Consider the following 23,820-nt stretch of genomic DNA (forward strand, 5'->3'; position numbering starts at 1 on the left):
AATAGACCCAACTAACGTGATTAGGCGTTACACCTATCTCAAACCGAGATTTCCAAGGATTGGCGACCGTGTCCACTTACCCATCTATTCTCCGTTCATAACGTCCTTCTCTGGTGTGAAGGGACACAGGGGGTCCAAACACCGGTCCAACTGTTCCCCTAGAGAATCCCGCTACGTCTCGACTGCTCGAGGGGGAGCTGTCATCAAGGCCCCGTACGGCGCTCGGGACCGACCCCGGTTCGTTGTAGTCAGTCCGAAGGTCCCTATCACCCATTTTGTTGACGGCATTGTGAGCCTTCTGAGCACTTTTGATATCCACAAAGTCCACAAAGGCTGCGACGCCACCCTCGGACCCGCGCTTCCGCAGGACCTTAACGCTCTCCACGCGTCCATACCTGCGAGAGTGGATGAAATCAAATGGAACTGATTATCTCAATGTAACAGAGTAACATAAATGAATAACATAAATTACTCAAACTGAAAACAAATGGGCGAATAAAAACAAAGCAGCTGCATAGTAAGTAGTCAAGCATGCTGCATTATGAGTAAAAAAAAAACAAAAACGCCTAATCTAAGGAAATAATAAGAGATATGGAAAGAACAATATAGAGATTGCAATTATATCGAGTTAACGCAATAGTTACGACAAATATAAGAAAGACAATCAGAGAAATGTGCTGTCGTAGCACCTTCTAAAAATGGGGCTAATGTTTGTTGTGTTGCAGTCTTGCAGACGCGTTTGGTGAGTTCCTCGAGTGGTTCCTTTTTCCTCACACGATAGCAAAATATTGCGTTAACCTTTTCCGACCTTTTGAAAACGAGAGAAGATCGTCTGGTACTCTTTTTAGCCGAGATGCAGTCAATGCAAAAGCTAGATCGAGAAGGTTGATAAAGTGCACTTACGCAGCCTAACAAGTAGCTAATATTTGAAGATCGGCCCAGTCGGCTCCCTGATTTTTTTCCGCTAATTCGAGCCGGATTGTTTTCTAAAACACACGACTGCAACACCCTAGCGACAAAATATGTATTCGCTATAGGGGGAGGAGGGAAAAAACGACAAGGTTGCAGTTTGAGATAATTTTATTTACAGAGTTGGCCGTCGATCAGATGCAACCGTGTGTCTTTCGGACGAGCATTAAAACGTATCGACCTGCCACAAAATGGTTGGCTGGGTGGTAGCACAGTGGGTAGCGCCTTGCTTTCGGTATTAGCAAAAGTTGGCTAATTCGGGAAATGTCGTCGACTGCCGCACTCGGGCGGGTCTATTTAGTCCGACGCGCCTTTGGAAATCACGACTTTAAGTAGTCGAACCCGAGCAGGACAACGAAAAGCCCCCCCCCCCACCCCCACTGACTAGCTTCGTTCAAAGTTTTACACATGCTAACGTTAGCAGCGTTAGCAAGGAGGCTACGGGCTAGCCGCCGACAGCTAAGTGTTGTATATGGCGCGCTGCTCCGCCAGCACAGAATCCCCTCTTGCGTAACCTACCGTTTAAAATGCTCCACAATCTTCTCCTCTCGGACGTGTTCGGGCAAATTTCCCACCCAGAGGTGTCTGGTTTCCCGAACCATCTTGCGATCGCCTCCTAGCCTTCAAACACATATGATCGGGCGCGTTTCGAGTCTCCGTCGGGACGAACTTGGAACAACGACGTTATCTATTCCGAGGAGACGCGGGGCCTGCTCGTCCGCTGCTCTTGTAGCTTTTTTTTCCCCCGACGCGTCCTCCAGCCAGCCGCGAGAGCGCGCTTTGGAGTAGGGGAGGGGGGGGGGGGGGCGAGCTTGCGCGTTCACAAGCTGCGCGCGCCTCTCGGGGAGGGACGACGGTCAACTGTTGTTTCCCAGCCTGAATGGCGAAACGGGGGAAACGCCGCCCGAGCCAGATGAAGCACTTTTTAAATCAACTCTCTCGCATACTTGCAGCTCTTCGCTTCTCTTCTTTTGCTTGAAAATCGTACACCGAGTGGTTTTGAATCTTTTCTGCTCCGTGTTGTACGTCTCCCATCATTCTACAGGACACCCGCCCCCACCCGTTATGGCTCCAATGGAGGGCACGCATTGCACGATGGAAAACCATTTCACACAGGAATTTTTGTTGATTTTTAGGGTGTGCCTCTGTCACACTCCACCTAAAGTAATGGTTTGATTAAAAGAAAAAGTAAAGCAGATCAAACACTAAATTATTCCCCCGCCCACATTGCTTTATCATTATTTTCAACTCGCTTTATTTACCAATCGATCAGCACTTAGCTAGGTTTGACATGAAACTACATTCTTCTTCGTGTCCTTTTCCTCGCCTCTCTGAAATTCTTCTTCGTGTCCTTTCCTTCGCCTTTTTAATTTTATTTATTTTTTAATATTTTTGCCCTCTAGTGTTCTGACCGATTTACCACAATTGGATACCTTTATAACAAGATGACAAAATTAGGTTTTTTAAATAAATGCCTTGTTTTCGACGCATTAAGAAATGCCATTAATTTTTTACATGTAATAAATTAAACTAAAATCTATTCGTATTTATGCTTGAAATTGCCTCACTACAAATGTTTGTTGACAAGAAAATGCATGTTCCCGCTATATGGATAATATGAACTGAATAAAAATACAGTTGGTTTTATCTGAAAGAGGAAATTATTATTATTATTCAATTATTAAATGAAATGTATAATTTTCTCTTGTGTATTCGGAATATCCCTTTAATCAGGTAAAAAAAAATCCTCATACTTGATTATTCCTGTAGAACTGTCAGAAGAGTACTCGATTACTTTGATGATTTCCCACCTCACATCTCATGATGTTTAAAAAAATGACGATATGTGTGTTTCTGTCATAACGAGAGAAATATTGTCGCATTTTTGTGGCATATATGGTCAGAATTTTGTTTGTATGTAGTTACTGTGCTTCCAAATTTTTTGTACATTCACATTCAAACATCCTGCACTGTACTGTGATAAGTGTGCACTATTTTTTTTTTGGGGGGGGGTGTAGAACAGCTGCATTTTTTGTGTGTGTGTGTTGCTCAGCATGAAATTTGAACCCAAAATGTAAAATCATTTTATGTGTTGAACTCATGGTCAGGAAAAAAAGGACAGTTGGAATAGTACACTTTTATAATTAAATACTTTATTACCGATTAATTACATAGCGTCTTTTTAAACATTGTTGAGTATCAGAAAACAGTTACGACAGAAAGAAAAATAGATTCATATTTCTGTCACCGTATCTTTCTTATTACTGTTCATGTGTTTTTATAAAACACAATTGTACAATAATTGGACATAAGAGTAATGTGGAGGAGTGCCTTGAGAAATGAGTTTAATTCGTTCCGGGAGCACAGTCATAACTTAAAACACGTGTGTCTCAAATCATCTAAATCATTTTCCATCCATCCATCCATCCATCCATCCATCCATCCATCATCCATCCATCCATCCATCCATCCATCCATCCATTTTCTTAGCTGCTTATCCTCACAAGTGTTGCGAGGTTGTGATGGGGCCTATCCCTGCTATCAACAGGCAGGAGGTGGGCTAGACCCTGAACTGGTCGCCAGACAACCGGAGGGCACATTGAGACAAACAGCCGCACTCACAATCACACCTATGGGCAATTTAGAGTGTCCAATTAATGTTGCATGTTTTTGCGATGTGCGAGGAAACCGGAGCGCCAAAAGAAAACCCACACAGGCAAGGGGAGAACTGCAAACTCCACACAGGCGGGGCCAGGATCAAACCCGGGTCCTCAGAACTGTTAGGCCAACGCTTTACCAGCTGATACACCGTCCCGCCAATATTTAATCATCTCATCATATTTACATCATCAATTTATGAACTAGTTTTGGAATCAGAAATCAAGGGGAGTGCGTTTTTCAACTATTCACATTTGGTCACACAAAAAATCCTCGTAATATCTGAAATGTATCATTTGTGATATATGCCAATTTGAAATTTTGGTACAGATTTTTACAAGAATCCCGGAAATCGACACTCTAGATTTGGCATCGCGGGCCACATAAAATCATGTGCCGGGCCAGATCCGGCCCCCGGGCCTTGGGTTTGTCACCTGTGATCAAAACGATTGCGCCCAAATGTCGCCTTCCATTACTTCTGTGATTATTTTTTGTTTGTTTGTTTTGTCGGCAGACATTGGCGCGAGTGCCGCTATCTCGCCGTCCCTTGAAGTTTCCAGTAGCAGGCGAGGCAAACCCTTTTTCCGTGCCAATCATAGCAGGCGCCTTCCTCTTTCTTCGAAGACAAAGGGAACTTGAAGTGACAAACCTGAAGGAGGAAAAAAAAAAAGAACATAAAAATGAACTGACTCCAACTAGGTAAGGGGACTTTGTGGGCCGGAGGGTGCCCGCGGGGCGCACCTCGCATCTGTAGCACTCATCGTGGAAGTAACGGCCGTCGCTTTCAAGGTGTGGCGGTAGGCTGCCGTCGCTGGACATAATTAGCTTGTGGCAGCCGCTGCACTTCTTAGCACACTTCCTTTACACGTGGGAACCAAAAAAAAGGGTAACATGAGGAAAGTCCATCCATCCACCCATCTATTTTCTTCGCCGCTTATCCTCACGAGGGTCGCAGGGATCGCTGGAGCCTATCCCAGCTGTTGATTGGCAGGAGGCGGTGTACACCCTGAACTGGTTGCCAGCCAATCAATCGCAGGGGACATGGAGACAGACAACAGCCGCACTCACAATCACACCCTGGGGCAATTTAGAGTGTCCAATTAATATTGCATGTTTTTGGGATGGGATGTGGGAGGAAACCGGAGTGCCCGGAGAAAACCCACGCAGGCACGGAGAGAACATGCAAACTCCACATAGGCAGGTCCGGGAACGAACCCAGAATTGTGAGGCCAACACTTTACCAGCTGTTCAACCGTGCCGCCAGGACCCAAACCATTTAGTGATTTATAGACCAGTAGCAGAACTTTAAAATCTATTCTAAAGCTGACTGGAAGCTAGCGCGAGGACTTTAGGATTGGAGTTCTATGCTCTGACCGCTTTGTTTGGGTCAGAACGCGAGCTGCAGCATTCTGAATGAGCTGCAGCTGTTTAATGCTCTTTTTTTTTGGGGGGGGGGGGAGTCCAGTCAGAAGACCATTACAATAGTCAAGTCTACTTGAGATAAAAGCATGCATGAGCTTTTCCTGGTCTGCTTGACACAAGACTTCACTCTAGATATGTTCTTCGGATGGCAGAAGGCAGTTTTTGTGATTGATTTGATATGACTGCTGAAAGTCAGGTCGGAATCAATCAGAACACCAAGATTTTGGACTTGGTCTTTGGTTTTTAAAGATAGAGAATCCAGGTGTTTACTAACAGCAATTCTCTTTTCTTCCTCTTCTTTCCGATTGTCCCGTTAGGGGTCGCCACAGATGAATGCATATTTGTTTGGCACAGTTCCACGCCGGATCCCCTTCCTGACGCAACCCCTCTGCATTTTAGCCATGGAGAGAAGCTTACAGCACCTGGTATTCCCAGGCGGTCTGCCATCCAAGTACTAACGAGGGCCAAACCCGCTTAGCTTCCGAGATCCGACGAGATCGGGCGTTCTCAGGGTAGCGCGGCCGTTAGCCAATTCTCTTTTCTCTATTGCCGAAAACAATTGTCTCAGTTTTGTTGTGATTTAGATGAACAAAATATTCAGATTCAGATTCAGACTGTGGCACAATACCTCAATTGAACTGTAGTCATCTGGAGACACTGCCAAATATAACTGCGTGTCATCCGCGTAGCTATGATGGTAAAAATTAAAGATTTGAAGAATTTGACCCAAGGATAGCATGTACAAGCTGAACAGGAGAGGTCCAAGAACTGACCCTTGAGGGACCCCACAGGTCATTGCCATTTAATTGAGAGTGAGCACTTCCAATGGTTACAAAGTAGCTCCTTTCCTCCGGGTAGGACCTAAACCATTTAAGAACCGTTCCATTTAGTCCTACCCACGTTTCCAATCTGTTCAGGAGTAGATTACGGTATCAAAAGCTGCCCTGAGATCCAACAAGACCAGAATTGACACCTTTCCCGAGTCAGTATTCAACCTTATATTACTTAGCTCTTGCTAAGTTAGCACAAACGGATTTAATTGTCACAAAACTACAGTCGTTGGGTTTCAATGTCATACCTGCCGTAGTCCAGACTGCAGTAGACCTCTCCCGTATCTGCCTGGATGAAACTTTGAAGCGGCTGTTTGCATGTTGTGCAGGTAAAGCAAGCGGGATGATACGGGCGCTGGAGTGCTCGAAGGAGTTGCCCTCTTATGGTGTAGCCGCATGACCAGCATCGCTCAAAACTCGCCTGCAAGAATGAAGAGAAATGTTGCTCACTTTTGCTGAAATTTTTGTAAAGTAAATAAAAAAACTGGGGCAGGAGACGGGATACACCCTGAACTGGTTGCCAGCCAACCGCAGGGCACATAGAGACAAACAGCCACACTCATAATCACACCTAGGGGCAATTTAGAGTGTGTGTCATGAGCAAGATTTAGCCACTGCCAAGAGGGGCGTGGCCACGCCACTGCTCTGGGAATATGTATACGGGCATAGCCTAGCATTTCTGTGACTCTGGCTTGTCGGACTGTTACACCATGTATGACCCAGTTTCCGGAATAAACTACATTGAACATTATGCCTCTGCCTCAAAGTCCTGCATTTGGGTCCGCCCCCGCACCGTTGGTTCATGAAAGTGTCCAATTAATGTTGCATGTTTTTGGGATGTGGGAGGAAACCAGAGTGCCCGGTGAAAACCCACGCAGGCACGGGGAGAACATGCAAACTCCACACAGGGAGGGCTGGGATTGAACCCGGGTCCTCAGAACTGTGAGGCCAACACTTTCCATCTGAGCCGCCGTTCCATTTTTAAATCTTGAATTTGAACCAATCTCCGGAGGATGCATTGAAATTTTGCCTTCACCTCATAGCAGCCTTCGCATTGAGCGACTTCTTCCTTCGGGTAGAACTTCTTTCCACCCAGAGGAGTACGACAAGTGCTGCACCTGAAGCAGGTTTTATGGTAAATCCTCTTCATCGCGGTTACCCCCTGCTCCGAAAAACGGACGGGCTTTTCACAGAAACCACACAAGCCTGGAACGCACGCAAATTAAAAACCGGTTAGACTCCATCCATCGTCAACAATTGAGATGTTGATAGAGGTCTGGAAAATGTCACCTCTGCTGTCACCCGGATTATCTTTCTGGATCCCACTCGGTTTTTCGTTTGTATTCATCCCACGAGACGAGGTTCTTTTCACCACCTTAAATGCGAAATCTCATGTAAAAAATCACCTTCACGTACATTTCCTCAGAGCGAAAAAGCGGAAGCGTGGAATTGTCGTCACGTTACCTCGTGGTGAGGAGGCGGCAACCGGGGCGAGGTCGGAGGGGGTGAGACCGGTTTCTGGGCCGGGGGTGTTGGTGTGGGCAGCGGATCCGGTGGAGGTGAACGGAGCTCGGAGGAAGGAGAAGGAGGAGGGACAGGAGCCGATGAAAAGAGATCTGTTGATCCTGTAAAGAGAATAGCCGTAATCAATCGCTTCATCGATCAGGAGTTAATTGAGACAAAAACAAAACATACTTGTAGAATTTTAAGTACTGATTAAGATGGAGCAATAACATGTATCAAAAATGGTGGTATGGATCCGAGGAGTAAATCTATCGCGTGAAAAGATACCTGCAACATCCCCGCTGTCGTTTCCCCACCGCATTCCCGTGTCGCGTCCCGACCGGACTGACCCACGGTTCTCGGCGCACGAGGCCCTTCGGGAAAGGTCTTGAGGTTTGGCGCTTTGAAGTCCCGAGTTCCTCGGGGCTGGCCCTGCATGGACCCAACCCTTTTTGTTCCCGCCGTATTGCTTGTGCTTGGTTTGGTGAGACGCTGACAAGGTGATGAAGATAGAGGACACTTTCCGTTTTGTATCTTCCGAGGCCATGGCTGTGGAAAAAGTGGCCGTCAGCGCAAAGGTCATACCAAGCAACTGGAACTAAATGTAATCAAGATTAGACGTTTAAGTGAGTGAGGATCAGGACTTTTTACGCTCACATACTTCGTTTTGGTCCACGGTCGCAAAAAGAAACCATTACAGTTTCTTGATTATTTAATCCCAGTATGGTTTCATGCCGAGAAAGAGTACCACAGATGCATTATTTGCCTTGAGGATGCTCGTGGAAAAGTACAGAAAAGGTCCGAAGGAGCTACATTGTGTCTTTGTAGACCTCGAGAAAGCCTACGACAGAGTACCAAGAGAGGAACTGTGGTACTGCGTGCGCAAGTCCGGCGTGGCGGAGAAATATGTTGGAATAGTACAGGACATGTATGAGGGCAGCAGAACAGCGGTGAGATGTGCCGCAGGTGTGTCAGAATAATCTAATTTGGAGGTGGGAGTGCATCAGGGATCCGCTCTGAGCCCCTTCCTGTTTGTGGTAGTAATGGATATGCTAACAGATGAGGTTAGACTGGAATCCCCATTGGACTATGATGTTCGCAGATGATATCGTGATCTGCAGAGGCTTAACGTTAAACCGCCGTGGATGTCACGTCGCCGTTCTCATTAAGTTGCCGGGTAAATTGATCACATCTTATATTTGCAATTGGTTGTACATTCCAACATCAAAACTGTAATATTCCACGCAACATTGCACACATTCCTCCGGCAGCTCGCTACGAGCAACTGTTTTCCTGGTTTATCGGAAAGAAAGCTAAAACTTTGCAAACTGCTGTTTCGATCTAGTCAGGATGTCATTTTACCTTTAGTATTTCAATCATACATTGTTTGATTTATTTAAAAAAAAAAATGTGCTCAGTACCTGAGAGGTGAAGTTTTGTGAACCGCTTCCCTCGTCTGCGTCTCAAGAGCAGCGCTTTCCTTCTCGATTTTTCTGGTGGACTTTACGCCGAAGAGGGTGTTTATATCTGCAGAAGGCCCCACCCTGTGTACCTCCAACCTGCAGTCTTTTTAGATCCACTCCCCCTCTCTGCCCGGCTGCCACCATCACTTCCGTAAAAGGTGAAATGATACTCGAGAGGAAGTTATGACGTACTCGTCGATCCATATCTGCAAATCATCTCGGTCAGTGTCTCGGGGAAGCTGTGGCCGATCCGAGGTCGCTGGCCGAACACGCCTTGGACCGATCACCCGGAACGGCCTTCTTTAAAGTTGTCATTGTCAATTATCCAAGCTGCTTATCCTCACGAGGGTTGAGGGAAAACTGGAGCCTATCCCGGCTAGCTTCGGGCGAAAGGCGGACTACACCCTGAACCGGTCGCCAGTCGGTCAGTCAGGGCGGATATCGACGCCGTCACTGAGCGGGAATCGATCCCACGCCGCCAGCGCCAAAGGCAGACGTGTGTACCACTACACTATCACTGACTCCCCTACTTTAAAGTGATTTTTTCACATTTAACTCACTGATACATAGAACGTATCATCTAGTGTTACGTAAGAAACAAATGCAAGTTCACTATCTGCGCTAAGCCAACTCGTGCACATGAACTGTCAAGAAAAAGTCGGGCCCCGCTTGCGCAATCCATGTGTAGCTTTTTATGATTGGCAAGTGTCATAAAATATTTGACATTTTCACGATCGAGCCACATGATCGCTTTCCAATGCAATCCAAAACCTTTGTATTATTTCCCTGCATTACTCACTTTGTACTTCCTCTTTTCTCTTTCTTTTCCTTGTGTTATCATTTTTTTAAAAAAAGGTATCTATTTTTTTTTTAACAATGATCAAATTCATAGTAGAAAAGGGCATAGGGCAGTGGTCTCAAACTGGCGGCCTGCGGGCCATTTGCGGCCCACGAGACGATATTTTGTTGCCCCCACATTAATATGAAAGTATCATGGCAGTGCGGCCCTCGAGTTTTATACGGATGGTACTTTTACAGTGTTGTGTGCGGAGCCGACGAGCCGACCAATCACGGTGGGGTAGATGGCTATCGGGGGTGTGACATCGACCGGGCTTGATGCAAGCAGAGAAACGATTTTCAGTGGGAGAAAGTTGAGAAGGAGTTTTTTTTTTTTTTTTAGAAGGTTTGCGCATAATTTGTAAACACCAGCATCATTCTTCATCTTCTTCACCGCTTATCCTCACGAGAGTCGCGGGGAGTGCCGGAGCCTATCCCAGCTGTCAAGGGGCAGGAGGCGGGGTACACCCTGAACTGGTTGCCAGCCAATCAATCGCAGGGGACATGGAGACAGACAACAGTCGCACTCACAATCACACCTACGGGCAATTTAGAGTGGCCAATTAATGTTGTATGTTTTGGGCATGTGGGAGGAAACCGGAGTGCCCGGAGAAAACCCACGCAGGCACGGGGAGAACATGCAAACTCCACACAGGCGGGTCCGGGATTTGAACCCCAGTCCTCAGAAGTGTGAGGCCAATGCTTTACCAGCTGTTCCACCGTGCTGCCCATTCTTCATCTTGTTTTCTTTTTTTTAAAAAAAAAAGGTGCTTGAGAAGATAGGATTGTTTTTCATTTCTAATTTAAATTCCACACATGTCCTTGACCGCCAGACTCCTTCTCCAGCGGCCCCAAGCTGAAATGAGTTTGAGACCGCTGGTATTGGGGATGATAAAGGGGAATTTCCCCAAGATATGCATAAGAAAGCTCTCATCGAGATTTTATCATTTGATGTATTCATTTTTTAATTTTTTTAAATCCACAAGATTGCATGAAAAGGCGTTATGGAGTTTTGAATACTGCACGGCATGTTTGCTCCTCCATCATGTGTGGGTTTTCCCCAGGTTCTCTGCCCCCCCCCCTTCCCCAAACATGCACTGTTGGCTTTATTAAATTCTCAAAATTGTCCGTAGGTGTTGTTTATTGGGTAATTTGGCCTCACCTGTGACGTTTTGAAAACCAATGAAGAGCAGCGGTACCATAAGGACGTTTTCTTTTTGTCGTAAAAACTGATCACAATAGAAATAAAAAATCCTTATTTATGTTTTTAATAAAGTCTTTTAATTTATATTGAACACGATGATTTTGCAGGCAGACCTTCACTATCAGCTGCTTTTTGACAGCGTGCGACTCGCGCGTTCCCCTTTCCTGTAACTGGAGCTTTGCCCATATTTGGTCATGCTGGTTTCTTCTTCTTCCTGTAAAACAGGGAGATGTGGCCCATATCAGGAATTTGCATTTGGCTGCATTTCTGATTTATGGATGAATAGAGTAGAACAAAGCGACCTTTAAAACGAGCTGCAGCAGGTCTTTGGAGAACAGGAGGCAGACGGCTTCTCCGAGAAAAGTGACGAGGACGTGGAGCACGTCGGACCAGTAGCCCGTCGTCAGCATCAGCACCAGCAGGGCCCCCAGGCGCAGCACCACGGTGTGCAAGAGGCCATCTGCGCCCGTCTGACGTTGCTGATCCTCTGTACCGATAAAAAAAACAATGAAATAAAAACGTGAATTTAGATGACAAACAAACACATCACAGTAACCCGACATCCTTGCACATGAGCGACTTTTGTCATCGAGACATGCTGTGGATCCATCCATTCATTCATTATCCAAGCTGCTTATCCTCACAAGGGTCACAGGAGAGCCAGAGCCTAACCCAGCCAGCTTTCGGGCAAAAGGCAGTCGCAGGTCACCGTCACTGAGCGGGAATCGATCCCGCGCCGCCCGCACCAAAGACAGGCGTGTGTACCACTACACCATCAGTGACTCGCATGCTGCGGATATGTGCACTAAATAGCTGCAGTTTTGAAGCCCACACCACATTAAAAATTTCCAAAATGTCAAAAAAATGACTGCTTTTGTATCGTATAAATGGCCCCCGTGTCTATTAACTCCTCGACCGTCTTCCGACACTTTTCTCGTCATACGGAGCACGTTGTGAAAATGATTCAGCACCGTGTTTGTTTCTTAATCACAAATCGCTTCGTAAAAAAAAATAATAAATGAAATAAAAGTCACCGTGGAGGGCTCAGTTGGTAACGGTTGACAGCTGGGGTAGGCTCCAGCACTCCCAGCGACCCTCGTGAGGATCAGCGGCAAAAAGAAAATGGATGGATAGTCACCAGGAAAAGCCACTAAATATAGGTTATTTATTGACCAAATTGCTAAGCAGCTAGCATTCCTCTCCTCGCAGCCATGTTGTCAATGAACGCCGTTAGCAACAATGGATGAATATTTAATTTATAGATATGACATATCACGTAGCAAATCGCAGCACCCCCCCCCCCCCCAGTTCACCTCCCTGGAATCTCCCATTTACAATAAACAGCCATTTGAATACAAATGACTACAGACGCAGCAGTCTATATAAAACTCGGGTTTCATTAAAAAATGTGGGAGAAAAATTATAAAGATCCTCCTTTCTGCATCATCTGAGGTAAAAAAAAAAAAAAAAAATTAATAAAGAAAGATAGATATTGAATTGAATTTGGCTGAGTCACATTTGGTTCAAATGTTACACTCAAGTGTCGTCTTGTGTCATTACGCGCCCGGCACCGGTCAAGGAAGTAGTCCGCCTTTTCTCAGAAGTCACCTGACATGCTCTACTTGACCTTTGACCCTGAACAGCCTGAGCAGGATGGAAAATGGATGAATGAAGTTGCTTTCAAAAAGAGGTCAGAAATATAATTAGGTCAGAACATTTGAAAACGAGTAACTCCAATGGCCTTTCGAGGCGCATCTGGAGATTTTGTTCAATTTGTGACGCTCTCAATGCAAAATGTACCCACAAACATTCCCGAATGCGATTCTAAAAGAGCAGAACCGCTCTGACCAATCCCCACCTTGATTGTAGACCACCAGCATCGTGTAACAGAGCGTGAGGGGAGTCCAAAACTTGAGCGCGTCCTTCTGGGACAGGAAGTGCTCATAAACCGTGGCGAGGGAGGCCACCACGGCCACCGCGAAGACCGAGACGACGAGTCTCTGCAGAAAAGCCAGCAGGGTGTGTCCCGAGGACAGGAGGCCGACGCATCTCCCGCAGTAGCGCTCGGTGCTGTGCAGCGGGTACAGTCGGGCCACGTGACTCCACAGGGAGCCGCAGCAGCCCGCCAGCGCCCAAGCGAAGGCGGCGGCCAGGAACAAGCTGATGGAGCTGTGCGGCGCTCCCTGATGGAGGAAGTGCAGAGAGCAGGTGATGCTGCAACCCAGGGAAAAATGGCTCTGGATGAGGATCAGTCCCAGGCCTCTGCTGCCAGCATCCTTTAAAAGACACAAAAACTATTAAGCTATGATTTATCGACGTTCAACCGGGCGCACGGGCTTTGCTGTCTGGACTCACCAGCCGTGCTGACACCCAGGCAGAGACGGCACGCAGGGAAAATTCCAGAACTATCAGAGATGAAACCCGCGGGCCAACCAGAGACAGGAGGCCGGTCAAGGCCCAGAAGTGGACTAAAGAGCTCCAATTGGATCTGAGCGGGTTGCTTGACGACAACGACGACGACGACGACGTCTTCTCCTTGCTGTCGCTGCTCAGACGGACGTGGAAGAATATAAGTTTGCTGCTCCTGACTCTGTACCAGCAGGGGTGTCCGGACTTTCGATGTGTCTCGAAAGTACACACTTCCTTTTCTGTTTCATTTCAGCATTTGACAGCTTGGGCCTTGTGGGTTTTGATAGCGTACGATGCCCATACAGTACCTCACCCGTTGACCTTGGAGCAGCATTGCAAAAAAAAAAAAAAAGTTTTTCTGTCCCTGGCTACAAATCGGCACCAGTTTACGGATCTTTGTTGCCGTCACTGCGCTCCAACGTGAAGTACAATTCACACCATAAAGCTCGGAAAACTGGTGCTGAACTGCAGCCAGGGAGAGAAAAACCTCTTCCCGGTGTGACGGTCTGAGTGCTCCCGGTGCTGAAAAGTCTCTTTGTGAGTAATGCGCATGCACGGTTCCCAGTAACCGTCTACTACGTACCCAGAGTTCGCATGCGCATTCATCACAAGGGGACTTTTCAGCACGGGGGAGCGCTCAGACCGTCACACCGATGGACAATTTAGCACCATTGTTGCAAAGTTGGCGCCACGGTGGAACAGCTGGTAAAGTGTTGGGCTCACAGTTCTGAGGACCCGGGTTCAATCCCGGACTCGCCTGTGTGGAGTTTGCAAGTTCTCCCCGTGCCTGCGTGGGTTTTCTCCGGGCACTCCGGTTTCCTCCCACGTCCCAAAATCATGCAACATTAATTGGACACTGTAAATTGCCCCTAGGTGTGATTGTGAGTGCACAGTATGTGCCCTGCGATTGGCTGGCGACCAGTTCAGGGTGTACCCCGCCTCCTGCCCGTTTACAGCTAGGATTGGCTCCAGCACTCCTTGCGACCCTTGTGAGGATAAGCCGTGAAGAAAATGGATGGATGGATGTTGCAAAGTCAGTTGTCGAACCATGGCCAAGGCAACACTTACTCCAAGTGGAAAGCCCAAGCTGTCAAAATACTGAAGGGGTCACGTCTCAATGATACCCTAAACCACAGGTGTCAAACTCGAGGCCCGGGGGCCAGATCCGGCCCACCACGTGATTTTATGTGGCCCGCGAAGGCAAATCTAGACTTTCCATTTCCATGATTCTTGTAAAAATCTGTACCAAAATTTCAAATTGTCACATATCATAAATGATCAAGTTGAGATATTACAAGCATTTTTGCGTTGCCAAACATGAATGGTAGAAAAACATGTTACCCTTGATTTCTGATTTGGATTCCGGTTCATAAATTGATTAAGTAAACATTAAACATTTGTATTGTTTCACAGTCAAAACGGCCCATGAGAAAAATGAGTTTGCCACCCCTGCCGTAAACGAAAAAACTCCGTGTAAAGTGAACGAATGTATGCATCTCGGCGTTGAAAAGCAAAACGAGAAGCAATTTGTACTAAGCTGACTTTGACACGCAGCAAAATCAGCATTCTAAGGCGTGTCTCGACCCGCGATGTGATTGGTAGAAAACAAGGAAGTGAGGGATGAGGGATCTTCTCCTGCCTTGCCGCCTGGCGTGGAAAGTAAGTAGTACAATGCGGGCGACGGGAGGCGCTGTGTCAGTTCGTGGCTTTAGATTTTAAAAAAGAAAACAGGAGGCGGCTCGGAAAGGCCCTCCGGGGTTAGCGTTTGGACACGCCTGCTGTACGCTAGTGGACATTTTGCATTGTAAAAAAAAAAAAACTCACCTGCACATTTGTGTGAAATAGTACACTCTCATCAGGCTGCACAGTACTGATATTCCGCATGCAGCTACAACCCCTTGAAAGAACACACACGCACCAATCAGTATTTAAACACATTTTCAATAAATACAACACGTTCTCAGTCCCTAGTATCAACTCACCTTGAAAAAAGCAGTCAATTGGATTGGAATCAATAGGAAGGATCTCCAGGATCCAAGAGAAAGGGAAAAACATTTTTTTTTTTTTTCTGTGTGTGTGTTTTCCTTGTGTATTATCACTGCAAGTAGTACATTAGTCTGACAACCCCGCGGCTGTTTACGGTGGCTTCCCGTAAGCCGAGCCTCAGGCTAAAGATTAAGTGCGAACGCCAGCGACACCGAGTTCCAAAGGTCAAAAGCGATTTAACGGCGGGCGTCGATGCAATCACCGCTTGATGAAAGAGGCTGAAAATCCCCCCAGATAGACACTCAAACGGCGTCAGATAAAATAACGTTTAATCTACAATCTTGTGTGGATCGAACAGTTCAACAATGAAATTTGAATGACGGATGTGAGTGATTTATATTAGTTGAAAATATAAACCAAAGTACACGGCAACTTGGTGGAACACGCGTGAAATGTTAGTTAAGACAGAAAACACATCACTTTATTTACAGCACAGACAGAGCCATTAAAATCATATTTCCTCAAGTAGTTTTTTTTTTTTTTTTAAATGTACTTTCGGAATAAAATGCATTTGTTCCTTAAGCTATTTAAAATCTAGACACATTTCGAGTTAAAGTGAATATCTTAACCTTTGGCAATACAAATTAATTCGATACTCGATCACGTACAACACGAGTATCAAACTCATTTTGGTCGCAGGGCCAAATTTTACATACGGTTCCCCTCGGAGAGCCGTTATGACTGTGAAACCATAAAAAATCTCATCAATTTTACATATGAAATTTATGAACTCCTTTTGGAATCAGAAATCGAGAGTCATGGAATTTTCAACTATTTTTGTTTGGTAACACAAAAATGTTTGTAATAGCTCAACGTTATCAAATTCAGACCTCTCCATAATTTCAAAGTGGGGGAGTTTGTAAAATTGCAGGGTGTTCAATACTTATTTTCCTCACTGTAGTATCCATCCATCCATTTTCTTTGCCACTTATCCTCACAAGGGTGGCAGGAGAGCTGGAGCCTATCCCAGCTCTCAACGGGCAGGAGGCGTGGTACAGCCTGAACTGGTCGCCGACCAATCGCAGGGCACATGGAGACAAACAGCCGCACTCTCAATCACACCTTGGGGCAATTTAGAGTGTCCAAATTAATGTTACATGTTTTTGTAATGTGGGAGGAAACTGGAGTGCCCGGAGAAAACCCACACAGGCACGGGGAGTACATGCAAACTCCACACAGGCGGGGCCGGGATCGAACGTGGGACCTCAGAACTGTGAGGCCAACGCTTTACCGGCTGATCCATCGTGCCACCTCATTTATGATGAAAATTTTAAATTTTGGTACAGATTTTAACAAAAATCATGACAGTTGATCAGTTGTGCCTTCGCGGGCCACACAAAATCATGTGGCGGGCCGGGTCTGGCCCCCGGGCCTTGAGTTTGACACCTGTGATGTACAATATAGTTAGAATCATATTAGATTTGAAATTAGATGCGATTATAACTCCCCAGAGGTTGTCCAGATTCTTTTGAAATTGTAAAAAAAACAAGCCATTGTGTCATCTCTCAAATAATGTGGGCGTGTCTGCAGAATGTGCTGAAACCACGCCCCCACAACCGTCAATCAAATTCCACATCTCTAGCGTGCTGCTAGAAAGTTTTCTTAAATCTTACACGTAAATACACATTTGAGGCGCTCAAGCCTCCAGTGGCTGGAATAAATCTCATCAGGTCATCCCGACGCTATCCAAAACCACGACAACGAGGCGCTCTAAAGCGCCTGTCCAGTAATTGGCTGACAAGTTGGATTTATTTACTTTCCTTCATTCTCTGCGTGACGTGAGCAGACTCACAGCCAACGAGGCGCTCTGAAAAAGTCGCGGTGGTGGAGCATCAGAAGGAAAAATGTATTTTGGGGGTCTTGGCGTAGCTTAGCTAGCTAGCTAACGGCACGTCACAATTGTGTCATATAATCGTAGATGCAAATAAAGGCGCTCAAGTACGTCATTAAAAATGCACGAAATCTGAAATGTTGGGGGGAAAAAAGCCGTTTAACAGTAAATCAACACAAGTCTTTGAACATTTTCAAACTGTTATCTTTACATGTGTAAATTCTTCAGAAACAGACCTCTGAACTCACTTTACGGGGTCTTTAAGTCGTTTGATACTTTGCGGCATTTCCGGCTGAAAGATATTTAAAAAAAAAAAATGACTTCAAGATGAAATTTGGGCAGTGTATAAATAACTTCAAGAGTGCTACAACTATATTACTATTCATTTTTTTAACATTCAGTGGCCACAAAACACATCCCCACACTTCAAGGATTTGCCAGTTCGTTGTTGGTTGAGCAGTTCTTTGTCAATCCTTCCTTGTTCTGACGCGTGTTGTGAGTTCGAAGTTCATCGTCTCGACGATGTCGCAACGCTCGGCGCGCATGTTTTTTGGGGAGCTGGATTCATCCCTGCCCTTGCGTCTGCCTGCTTTGCACGGCGTGTTGCCTCATCAGATCCCAGAAGAGCATGCTGAGGACCGTGTGCGGAGCCAAGCGCAGAAACACCGGGCCCATGCCTTTGTACAGACCGAGCAGGCCTTCGGCTCGACAGACCTTCAGCGTGCAGTCTGAAAACCCGTTGTAGAGGCGTCCCTGGTAGGAACATTGGGAAGAAACAAAATAAAACACCGATCAGAGCTTTTGGAGTACTGTGGAACTTCCTGAATACATCTGAACAGGCCCCTCTATTTTATTTTTTCTTTGTGATGCCACCAGGAAGGATACCAACGATACCAGAAAACTGAGATGATGACAATAGAACAGCAAATTGAGCTTTATTGCAAAGGTGACGATAAACGGAAATCATGAATAAAAGAAGAATGGAAAGTGGCGGCACGGTGGAAAGTGTTGGCCTCACAGTTCTGAGGTCCAGGGTTCCATCCCGGCCCCGCCTGTGTGGCGTTTCATGTTCTCCCCGTGCCTGCGTGGGTTTTCTCCGGGCACTCTGGTTTCCTCCCACATCCCAAAAACATGAAACATTAATTGGACACTGTCATGAACTAATGGTGCGGGGGCGGACCCGAATGCAGGACTTCAAAGCAGAGGCATAATGTTAAATCTAATTTATTCCTGAAACTGGCTCATACATGGTGGAGGAGTCCGACAAGGCAGAGGCACACAAACGCTAGGCTATGCCCATATAAGTATGCCCAGAGCAGTGGCGTGGCCATGCCCCTCTTGGCAGTGGCCAAGTCTTGCTCATGACAGACACCCTAAATTGCCCATAGGTGTGATTGTGAGTGTGGCCCTTTGTCTATATGTGACCTGCGATTGGGTGGAAACCAGTCCAGGGGGTACCCGGCCTCCTGCCCGTTGACAGCTGGGATAGGCTCCAGCACTCCCCACGACCCTTGTGAGGTTAAGCGGCAAAGATAACAGATGGATAATAGGACACTCTAAATTGTCCCTAGTTGTGATTGTGAGTGCGGCCGTTTGTCTCTACGTGGCCTGCGATTGGCTGGCGACCAGTTCAGGGGGTTCCCCGCCTACTCCCCGTTGACAGCTGGGATAGGGCTCCAGCACTCCCGTGACCCTCGTGAGGATAAGCGGCTAAGAAAATGGATGGATGGAAGAATGGAATGTACATTGGTAATTTGAATTGCTGAATCCTAAGGTGGAGAAAGGGAACTCTGAGCACAAAAAAATATGTGTGCGAGAAAACCCACACAAGCATAAGCAGAACATGCGAACTCCTCACAGGAAGGCTCAGTACAGTTTTGTTAAACCCAATTGACTGTTCTGGTATTTGTCAAGTTGTTATTTTGCAACTCAGACGTTCCACTGTAAGCGTTAAACCTTCAACTCACCCTGTGGAACTCATCCACCGGCTGGTTGTAGAGCCGCGTACTGATGACATCAAAGGGCGTCATGGTGACGGCCACGGCGACTCCGCTGATGCTGGCCGCGATCAGAGCCACAAGCCAGTTGGCTCCGGGACCGAACCACTGCCAGGGCAAAACAGGGGGGGGTCGCGGCAGCTGCTCCGTCACGCGGCTCGGAAAACGGCAGCCATTTATAGCGGCGAGTCGAGTACCTGGGAATGTAACACCCGCTCCTTGGCCGAGGTGAAGGTTGCCAGTTGAGTGGCGGAACCGACCATGACGCGAGGCACGGCCCCGTTCACGCCTCTCCAGAGTCCAATGAAGCCCTCTTTTCTATAGATGGTGACAAAGGCATCAGACACTCCCTGGAAACGTAACAAAAAAGTCACACAATGGGTGATGGCCAAGAACGTGCCAGCATGTGATGGACCGTCCGCACAGTGGCACCATTCATATCAATTCATATGTTCCCCAATGAAACGAATATAAAGGCAATTAATGTATTCTAGTGCCCCAGATTCTGTTATTCTAAGTCAGGAAACTGTAGCACGTTAGAAAAACATATACTGTCATAATATCATAATAAAAAACAATGTAAAGAATTAAACAGTTTGTAGATCATGCTTGATTCATAGCAGCTTGTGGTCAGTGTGACTTGACCCCCGCCAAAAGAAAATGAAGACATTAAGACTGTATCATTAGTGATTCAGCGAACTGTTGTCATATTAGTCATCTTTCATAGAGGGCAAAGAATATACTGTCTGTCTGCATGTGTTGAGGTACCGTTTGTGGACAAATATTCATGGCTAAAAGTGTTGTGACGGCGCCAAGTAGCTGCTATCAATTAGCCTGCTTACGGCATTTCCCATTATGTGTTAGCATTAAGCTAGGAGACTTTAAGGCAAAGTTCCAGTATGTGATTGTGACTCATTCACCGCCATTGACGGCAGTTGAATTTACAATATTCATGTTAAATATTCATGTTAACAGTTAACAATGTGTAATTTTTTGTTACGTTTTATTCAACAGTAAACAAAATATAAATCTGCTATTAATTAGCCTGCTTAAATGTGTTAGCAGTAAGCTAGCAGACGTTCAGGCAAAGTTACAGTACGTGATTAATTTGACTCATCCACCGCCATTGACGGCAACTGAATTCAAATATTCATGCTAACAATGTGTAACTTTTTTTTTTAACGTTTAACTCAGTAAACTTAAACAGCCGTGATCATAAATAACTTGAAGCCTCTTTTGTACACAATTGTTCTCCATCCGCCAAACTGCTTTCAGTTGTGTAAATTGAGTTGCGTTCACTGTCACCACACGTTGCTCATATTGTAAAATTGCTAACTCGCAAGATGAAGCAAAAAAAAAAAAAAAAAAAAAAAAGTCATTTGTGTCTGAAGCCGCTACAGTATGTAATCACTGTAATCATATATTGTAGTGCCGTCACTTGGCTGGAATTTCTTGTACGTGTGTCGGTCGTACCACGTGGTTATGCTGATGGCCCACAGCTATTGCTTCTACTGTTTGAGCCTGCAGATGTGTCTTCACCTACGAAGGAGACGTTCACTTTTATACACAAGATTCATATTCAACAAAAACTTAGCATCTTAACAGGGGGTGTGTATGGATTTAATATCTCGGAATGGACAATGGGAGGGATGAAGCAACTTGTAGGCTATATACTGTATACAGGGAGTCCTCGGTCTACGACTGAGATCCGTTCCTGCAGTAGCGACTTAACTCGAATTTCGACTTAAGTCCACCATTAATGTCAGAATTTACATCAAAATACTTTGGATAAAAAACAAATACATTGAAATATACAAGATTTACTGCTGAGAGGTGGATGGAGAAGAAGAAGGGGAGGCGGTGCCTAGCTATTGCGAAGGAACCTGGTCCTGAATCCTCTCCATCTCGACAAGTATCATAGAACCTTGTTTTGTGATCCAACACAGGAACGGAACCCTTGACACGCGCTAAAGCAAGGGGCTTTGTCTTTTAATAATTGTCACCACGGTCGACCAAACTGAAGCCTCGGTGGCGTTGGTGTCTCTCCTTTCTCCGAGATTTTTATGATCTTGAGCTTCGTTTCCATGGTAATGGATTTTCTTTCGGCTGCAGAAGCATCGCTAAAAGACACAGCTTTCTTCTTTGGGGGCGATACTGTCTAATTAACATTAGCCAGACAAAATGGCGGACAGAGGACGGGCGTTGTAAAGTCGAAACGTCTTATGTCGAGACCGTCTTAACCCGAGGACTCCCTGTACTGTACATATTTAGACTAAAGCAACCTGAATATAGCATTTTCCATCCATCCATGCATTTCCCAAACGGTTTATCCTGAGAACTGATCCCACGGCAGTTGCACGAAGGTCAACAGCTTACCAGGTAGGCAGGCGAGGCAATGAATGCCCCAAGCGCCCCGGCCCCCGCCCCCGACAGGACACTTCCTCCGTGGTACGACGTGATGCCCAGAGTCTCGCAGTAAGAATAGGAGCCCAGCCTCACACCGTTCATCACGCCCTGGTAGATCAAACCGACCGAGAGCCCCTTCTGAAGTCCCCGGAGCCCGTCTGCGCGGCCCACCACCCACAAGGCCTGGAGGACCCCGCGGTAGTGCCTCTGGTAGGTGCCCCGCGCCCGCAGCTCTCCCTGGAGCTGCAAGCGGGTCTTTACCACTTCTAGAGGGTTGGTGAAGACGCAGGCCGCGCAGCAGGCCAAGGCGCCCAGGGCGAAGTCCAGAGGTGGGGGCGGCGAGGGGGAAAAAATGCCACCGGGTACAGGTGACACCGCGGACGCCATCACGCGCAAAAAGCCACCAAATTTTGCTGAAAAAACTGGCAGGATGTCACTTCTCCCGTCGCATTGGAGACTGCCAAACTTTGCCCTTTCAGATAACAACAGCCGTCCTCGTCACGAAGAACCTTGAGTGGAACGGTGGAAGCCAGAAAGGAACGCTAGCAACCTTTTTTTTTTTGCATGTCTGACATGTCACACGCCACTCCGTGGTGTTAGTCTTCACCTGCAACAAGAAAATGCAAATGCATTGCATTTAATTTCAAACCCACGATCAAGTTAAGACTTTTTTTTTTTTTGGTATTCGAAACACATGATTCGCTTTCGTAGGATACATAAAAACAATGGCCGGATGTTGCCCGCTGAGTTTAAATAAAGTTTTTGGTATCTGAATATGACACTTGGGGATTAGATAATCCAGACCTGCATATTACACAGAAAGATGTCGTCGTGTCTAAAGCAGAAATCTAAGCTTTAGTTCCATGCATGCTTCGTTTAACTCCTTGTAAACACATTTTCCACAAATCCGTCGATTTAACCATAAATGTGTACATATGGTCAAAGTTATGCAAACTAGCAGACAAAAGACTTTTAAATGATTCAACGCTTCAGTGCGACATATTACAGCGAAATGCGGATATCATTCTACAAGTGGAAACTTTCATCTTATGCCTTTGATTTTTGAATTATTTTTCACGAGTGTGTGCATTTTAAGCACGAAGTTACGCTAACGGTAAACAGCCAACAGTGATAATGTGGTCAAAGTCATTGAAATTAGTGAATAAACGGATGAATGAACGAGACTCACATGATGAAGTGCCCCATGTCCGCAAAAAAAAAAAAAAATAATAATAATAATAAAAAATAAAAGCTATGCTAAAAGTTCTGTCTGTTTCGGGTGCGTGTGCTCGAAGACCGCGTCCGGCTCGATTCTTCGCCTCTCTCAATGTAAACATGTGTCCGGAGCGCGTTCATTGTCAGCGGCTCCGCCCACCACCCAGCCCGCAGCCAATAGGCACGCGGGGACCAGGCGAGGGCCCATTCTGCCACCTCACCAGTCTGCGAATGGCCGCCGATGCTGCGCCCCGCACGGCCTCCCCACTGGCGAGCTCTGTGGGTAAAAGGTTACAGTTGGTCAGTGTTTGGGGGGAGCGAGCGGAGGCTCTCGGGTGGATGGGGGTGATGTTCACTGCACAACAGTTATGGCGTTGCCATTTTCTGGAACTACTACAAGACAGACTTGACAATCGATGCATGAACCGTGAGACCGACGCTTTGCCAGCTGAGTCACCGTGCCACGAAAGATGAATCCATAGAACTGTGTTCAAGGTTCCAAAAAGACAAGCATTATTAAAACTGGAGAAAAGCACTGTCTTTTTCTGGGTCCCCTTTCTTAGAAAGTGAATTTCACTCCTTTACTGCAAAACCCAAACAATTTTATTTACGTGCACAATATGCTGAGATCCAAGGTGCATCTCAAAGAAATGGGTAAAACGGGAAATAAATGTCAAACTGGGTGTCAAACTCATTTTTCTCACAGGCCACATTGTTTTTCTGGTTTCCCTCATAGGGCCGTTATGACCGTGGAAAAAAAATATTGAATCATTTCATCATATTTACATCATACACTAGTTTTGGAATCAGAAATCACAGCCAATGTGTTTTTCAACTATTCACTTCTGGGAACACAAAAATGCTTGCAATATCTCAACTTTGTCATTGACGATATGACAACTCGAAATTTTGGTACAGACTTTTACTAGAATCATGGAAATTGACACTCGAGATTTGGCTTCGCGGACCACGTAAAATCATGTGGCGGGCCAGATCTGACCCCCGGGCCTTAAGCTTGACACCACTGTCT

The 23,820-nt window shown here is 46.2% G+C and overlaps 4 protein-coding genes and 1 pseudogene across 4 annotated transcripts; all 5 read right to left on the minus strand.

Moving 5' to 3' along the window:
- Positions 1 to 76: 76 nt before the first annotated feature.
- Positions 77 to 2,242, minus strand: LOC133507199 (msx2-interacting protein-like). Its single transcript, XM_061832005.1, has 2 exons — positions 1,489 to 2,242; positions 77 to 395 (listed from the first exon to the last, which is right to left on the minus strand). The coding sequence occupies exons 1-2, from the start codon at positions 1,569 to 1,571 to the stop codon at positions 77 to 79; spliced, it is 402 nt and encodes a 133-aa protein (XP_061687989.1). The 5' UTR covers positions 1,572 to 2,242.
- A 1,180-nt stretch (positions 2,243 to 3,422) lies between these two features.
- Positions 3,423 to 8,863, minus strand: fblim1 (filamin binding LIM protein 1). The gene is made up of 8 exons (XM_061833123.1): positions 8,804 to 8,863; positions 7,671 to 7,931; positions 7,344 to 7,504; positions 7,170 to 7,254; positions 6,916 to 7,085; positions 6,128 to 6,300; positions 4,369 to 4,486; positions 3,423 to 4,276 (listed from the first exon to the last, which is right to left on the minus strand). The coding sequence occupies exons 2-8, from the start codon at positions 7,927 to 7,929 to the stop codon at positions 4,160 to 4,162; spliced, it is 1,083 nt and encodes a 360-aa protein (XP_061689107.1). The 5' UTR covers positions 7,930 to 7,931; positions 8,804 to 8,863; the 3' UTR covers positions 3,423 to 4,159.
- On the minus strand, positions 5,460 to 5,578 carry LOC133508197 (5S ribosomal RNA; annotated as a pseudogene).
- A 2,144-nt stretch (positions 8,864 to 11,007) lies between the features above and the next one.
- On the minus strand, positions 11,008 to 15,374 carry LOC133507361 (transmembrane protein 82-like). The gene is made up of 6 exons (XM_061832308.1): positions 15,278 to 15,374; positions 15,120 to 15,192; positions 13,242 to 13,431; positions 12,745 to 13,162; positions 11,189 to 11,373; positions 11,008 to 11,100 (listed from the first exon to the last, which is right to left on the minus strand). Exons 1-6 carry the CDS (start codon positions 15,348 to 15,350, stop codon positions 11,008 to 11,010), a joined length of 1,032 nt encoding a protein of 343 aa, XP_061688292.1. The 5' UTR covers positions 15,351 to 15,374.
- A 344-nt stretch (positions 15,375 to 15,718) lies between these two features.
- On the minus strand, positions 15,719 to 23,181 carry slc25a34 (solute carrier family 25 member 34). Its single transcript, XM_061832288.1, has 6 exons — positions 22,765 to 23,181; positions 21,546 to 22,182; positions 20,643 to 20,708; positions 19,367 to 19,519; positions 19,140 to 19,277; positions 15,719 to 17,925 (listed from the first exon to the last, which is right to left on the minus strand). Exons 2-6 carry the CDS (start codon positions 21,960 to 21,962, stop codon positions 17,737 to 17,739), a joined length of 963 nt encoding a protein of 320 aa, XP_061688272.1. The 5' UTR covers positions 21,963 to 22,182; positions 22,765 to 23,181; the 3' UTR covers positions 15,719 to 17,736.
- Positions 23,182 to 23,820: the final 639 nt, after the last annotated feature.

This window comes from Syngnathoides biaculeatus, chromosome 10 (assembly GCF_019802595.1).
Source record: "Syngnathoides biaculeatus isolate LvHL_M chromosome 10, ASM1980259v1, whole genome shotgun sequence".
NCBI classification, from domain to species: domain Eukaryota; kingdom Metazoa; phylum Chordata; class Actinopteri; order Syngnathiformes; family Syngnathidae; genus Syngnathoides; species Syngnathoides biaculeatus.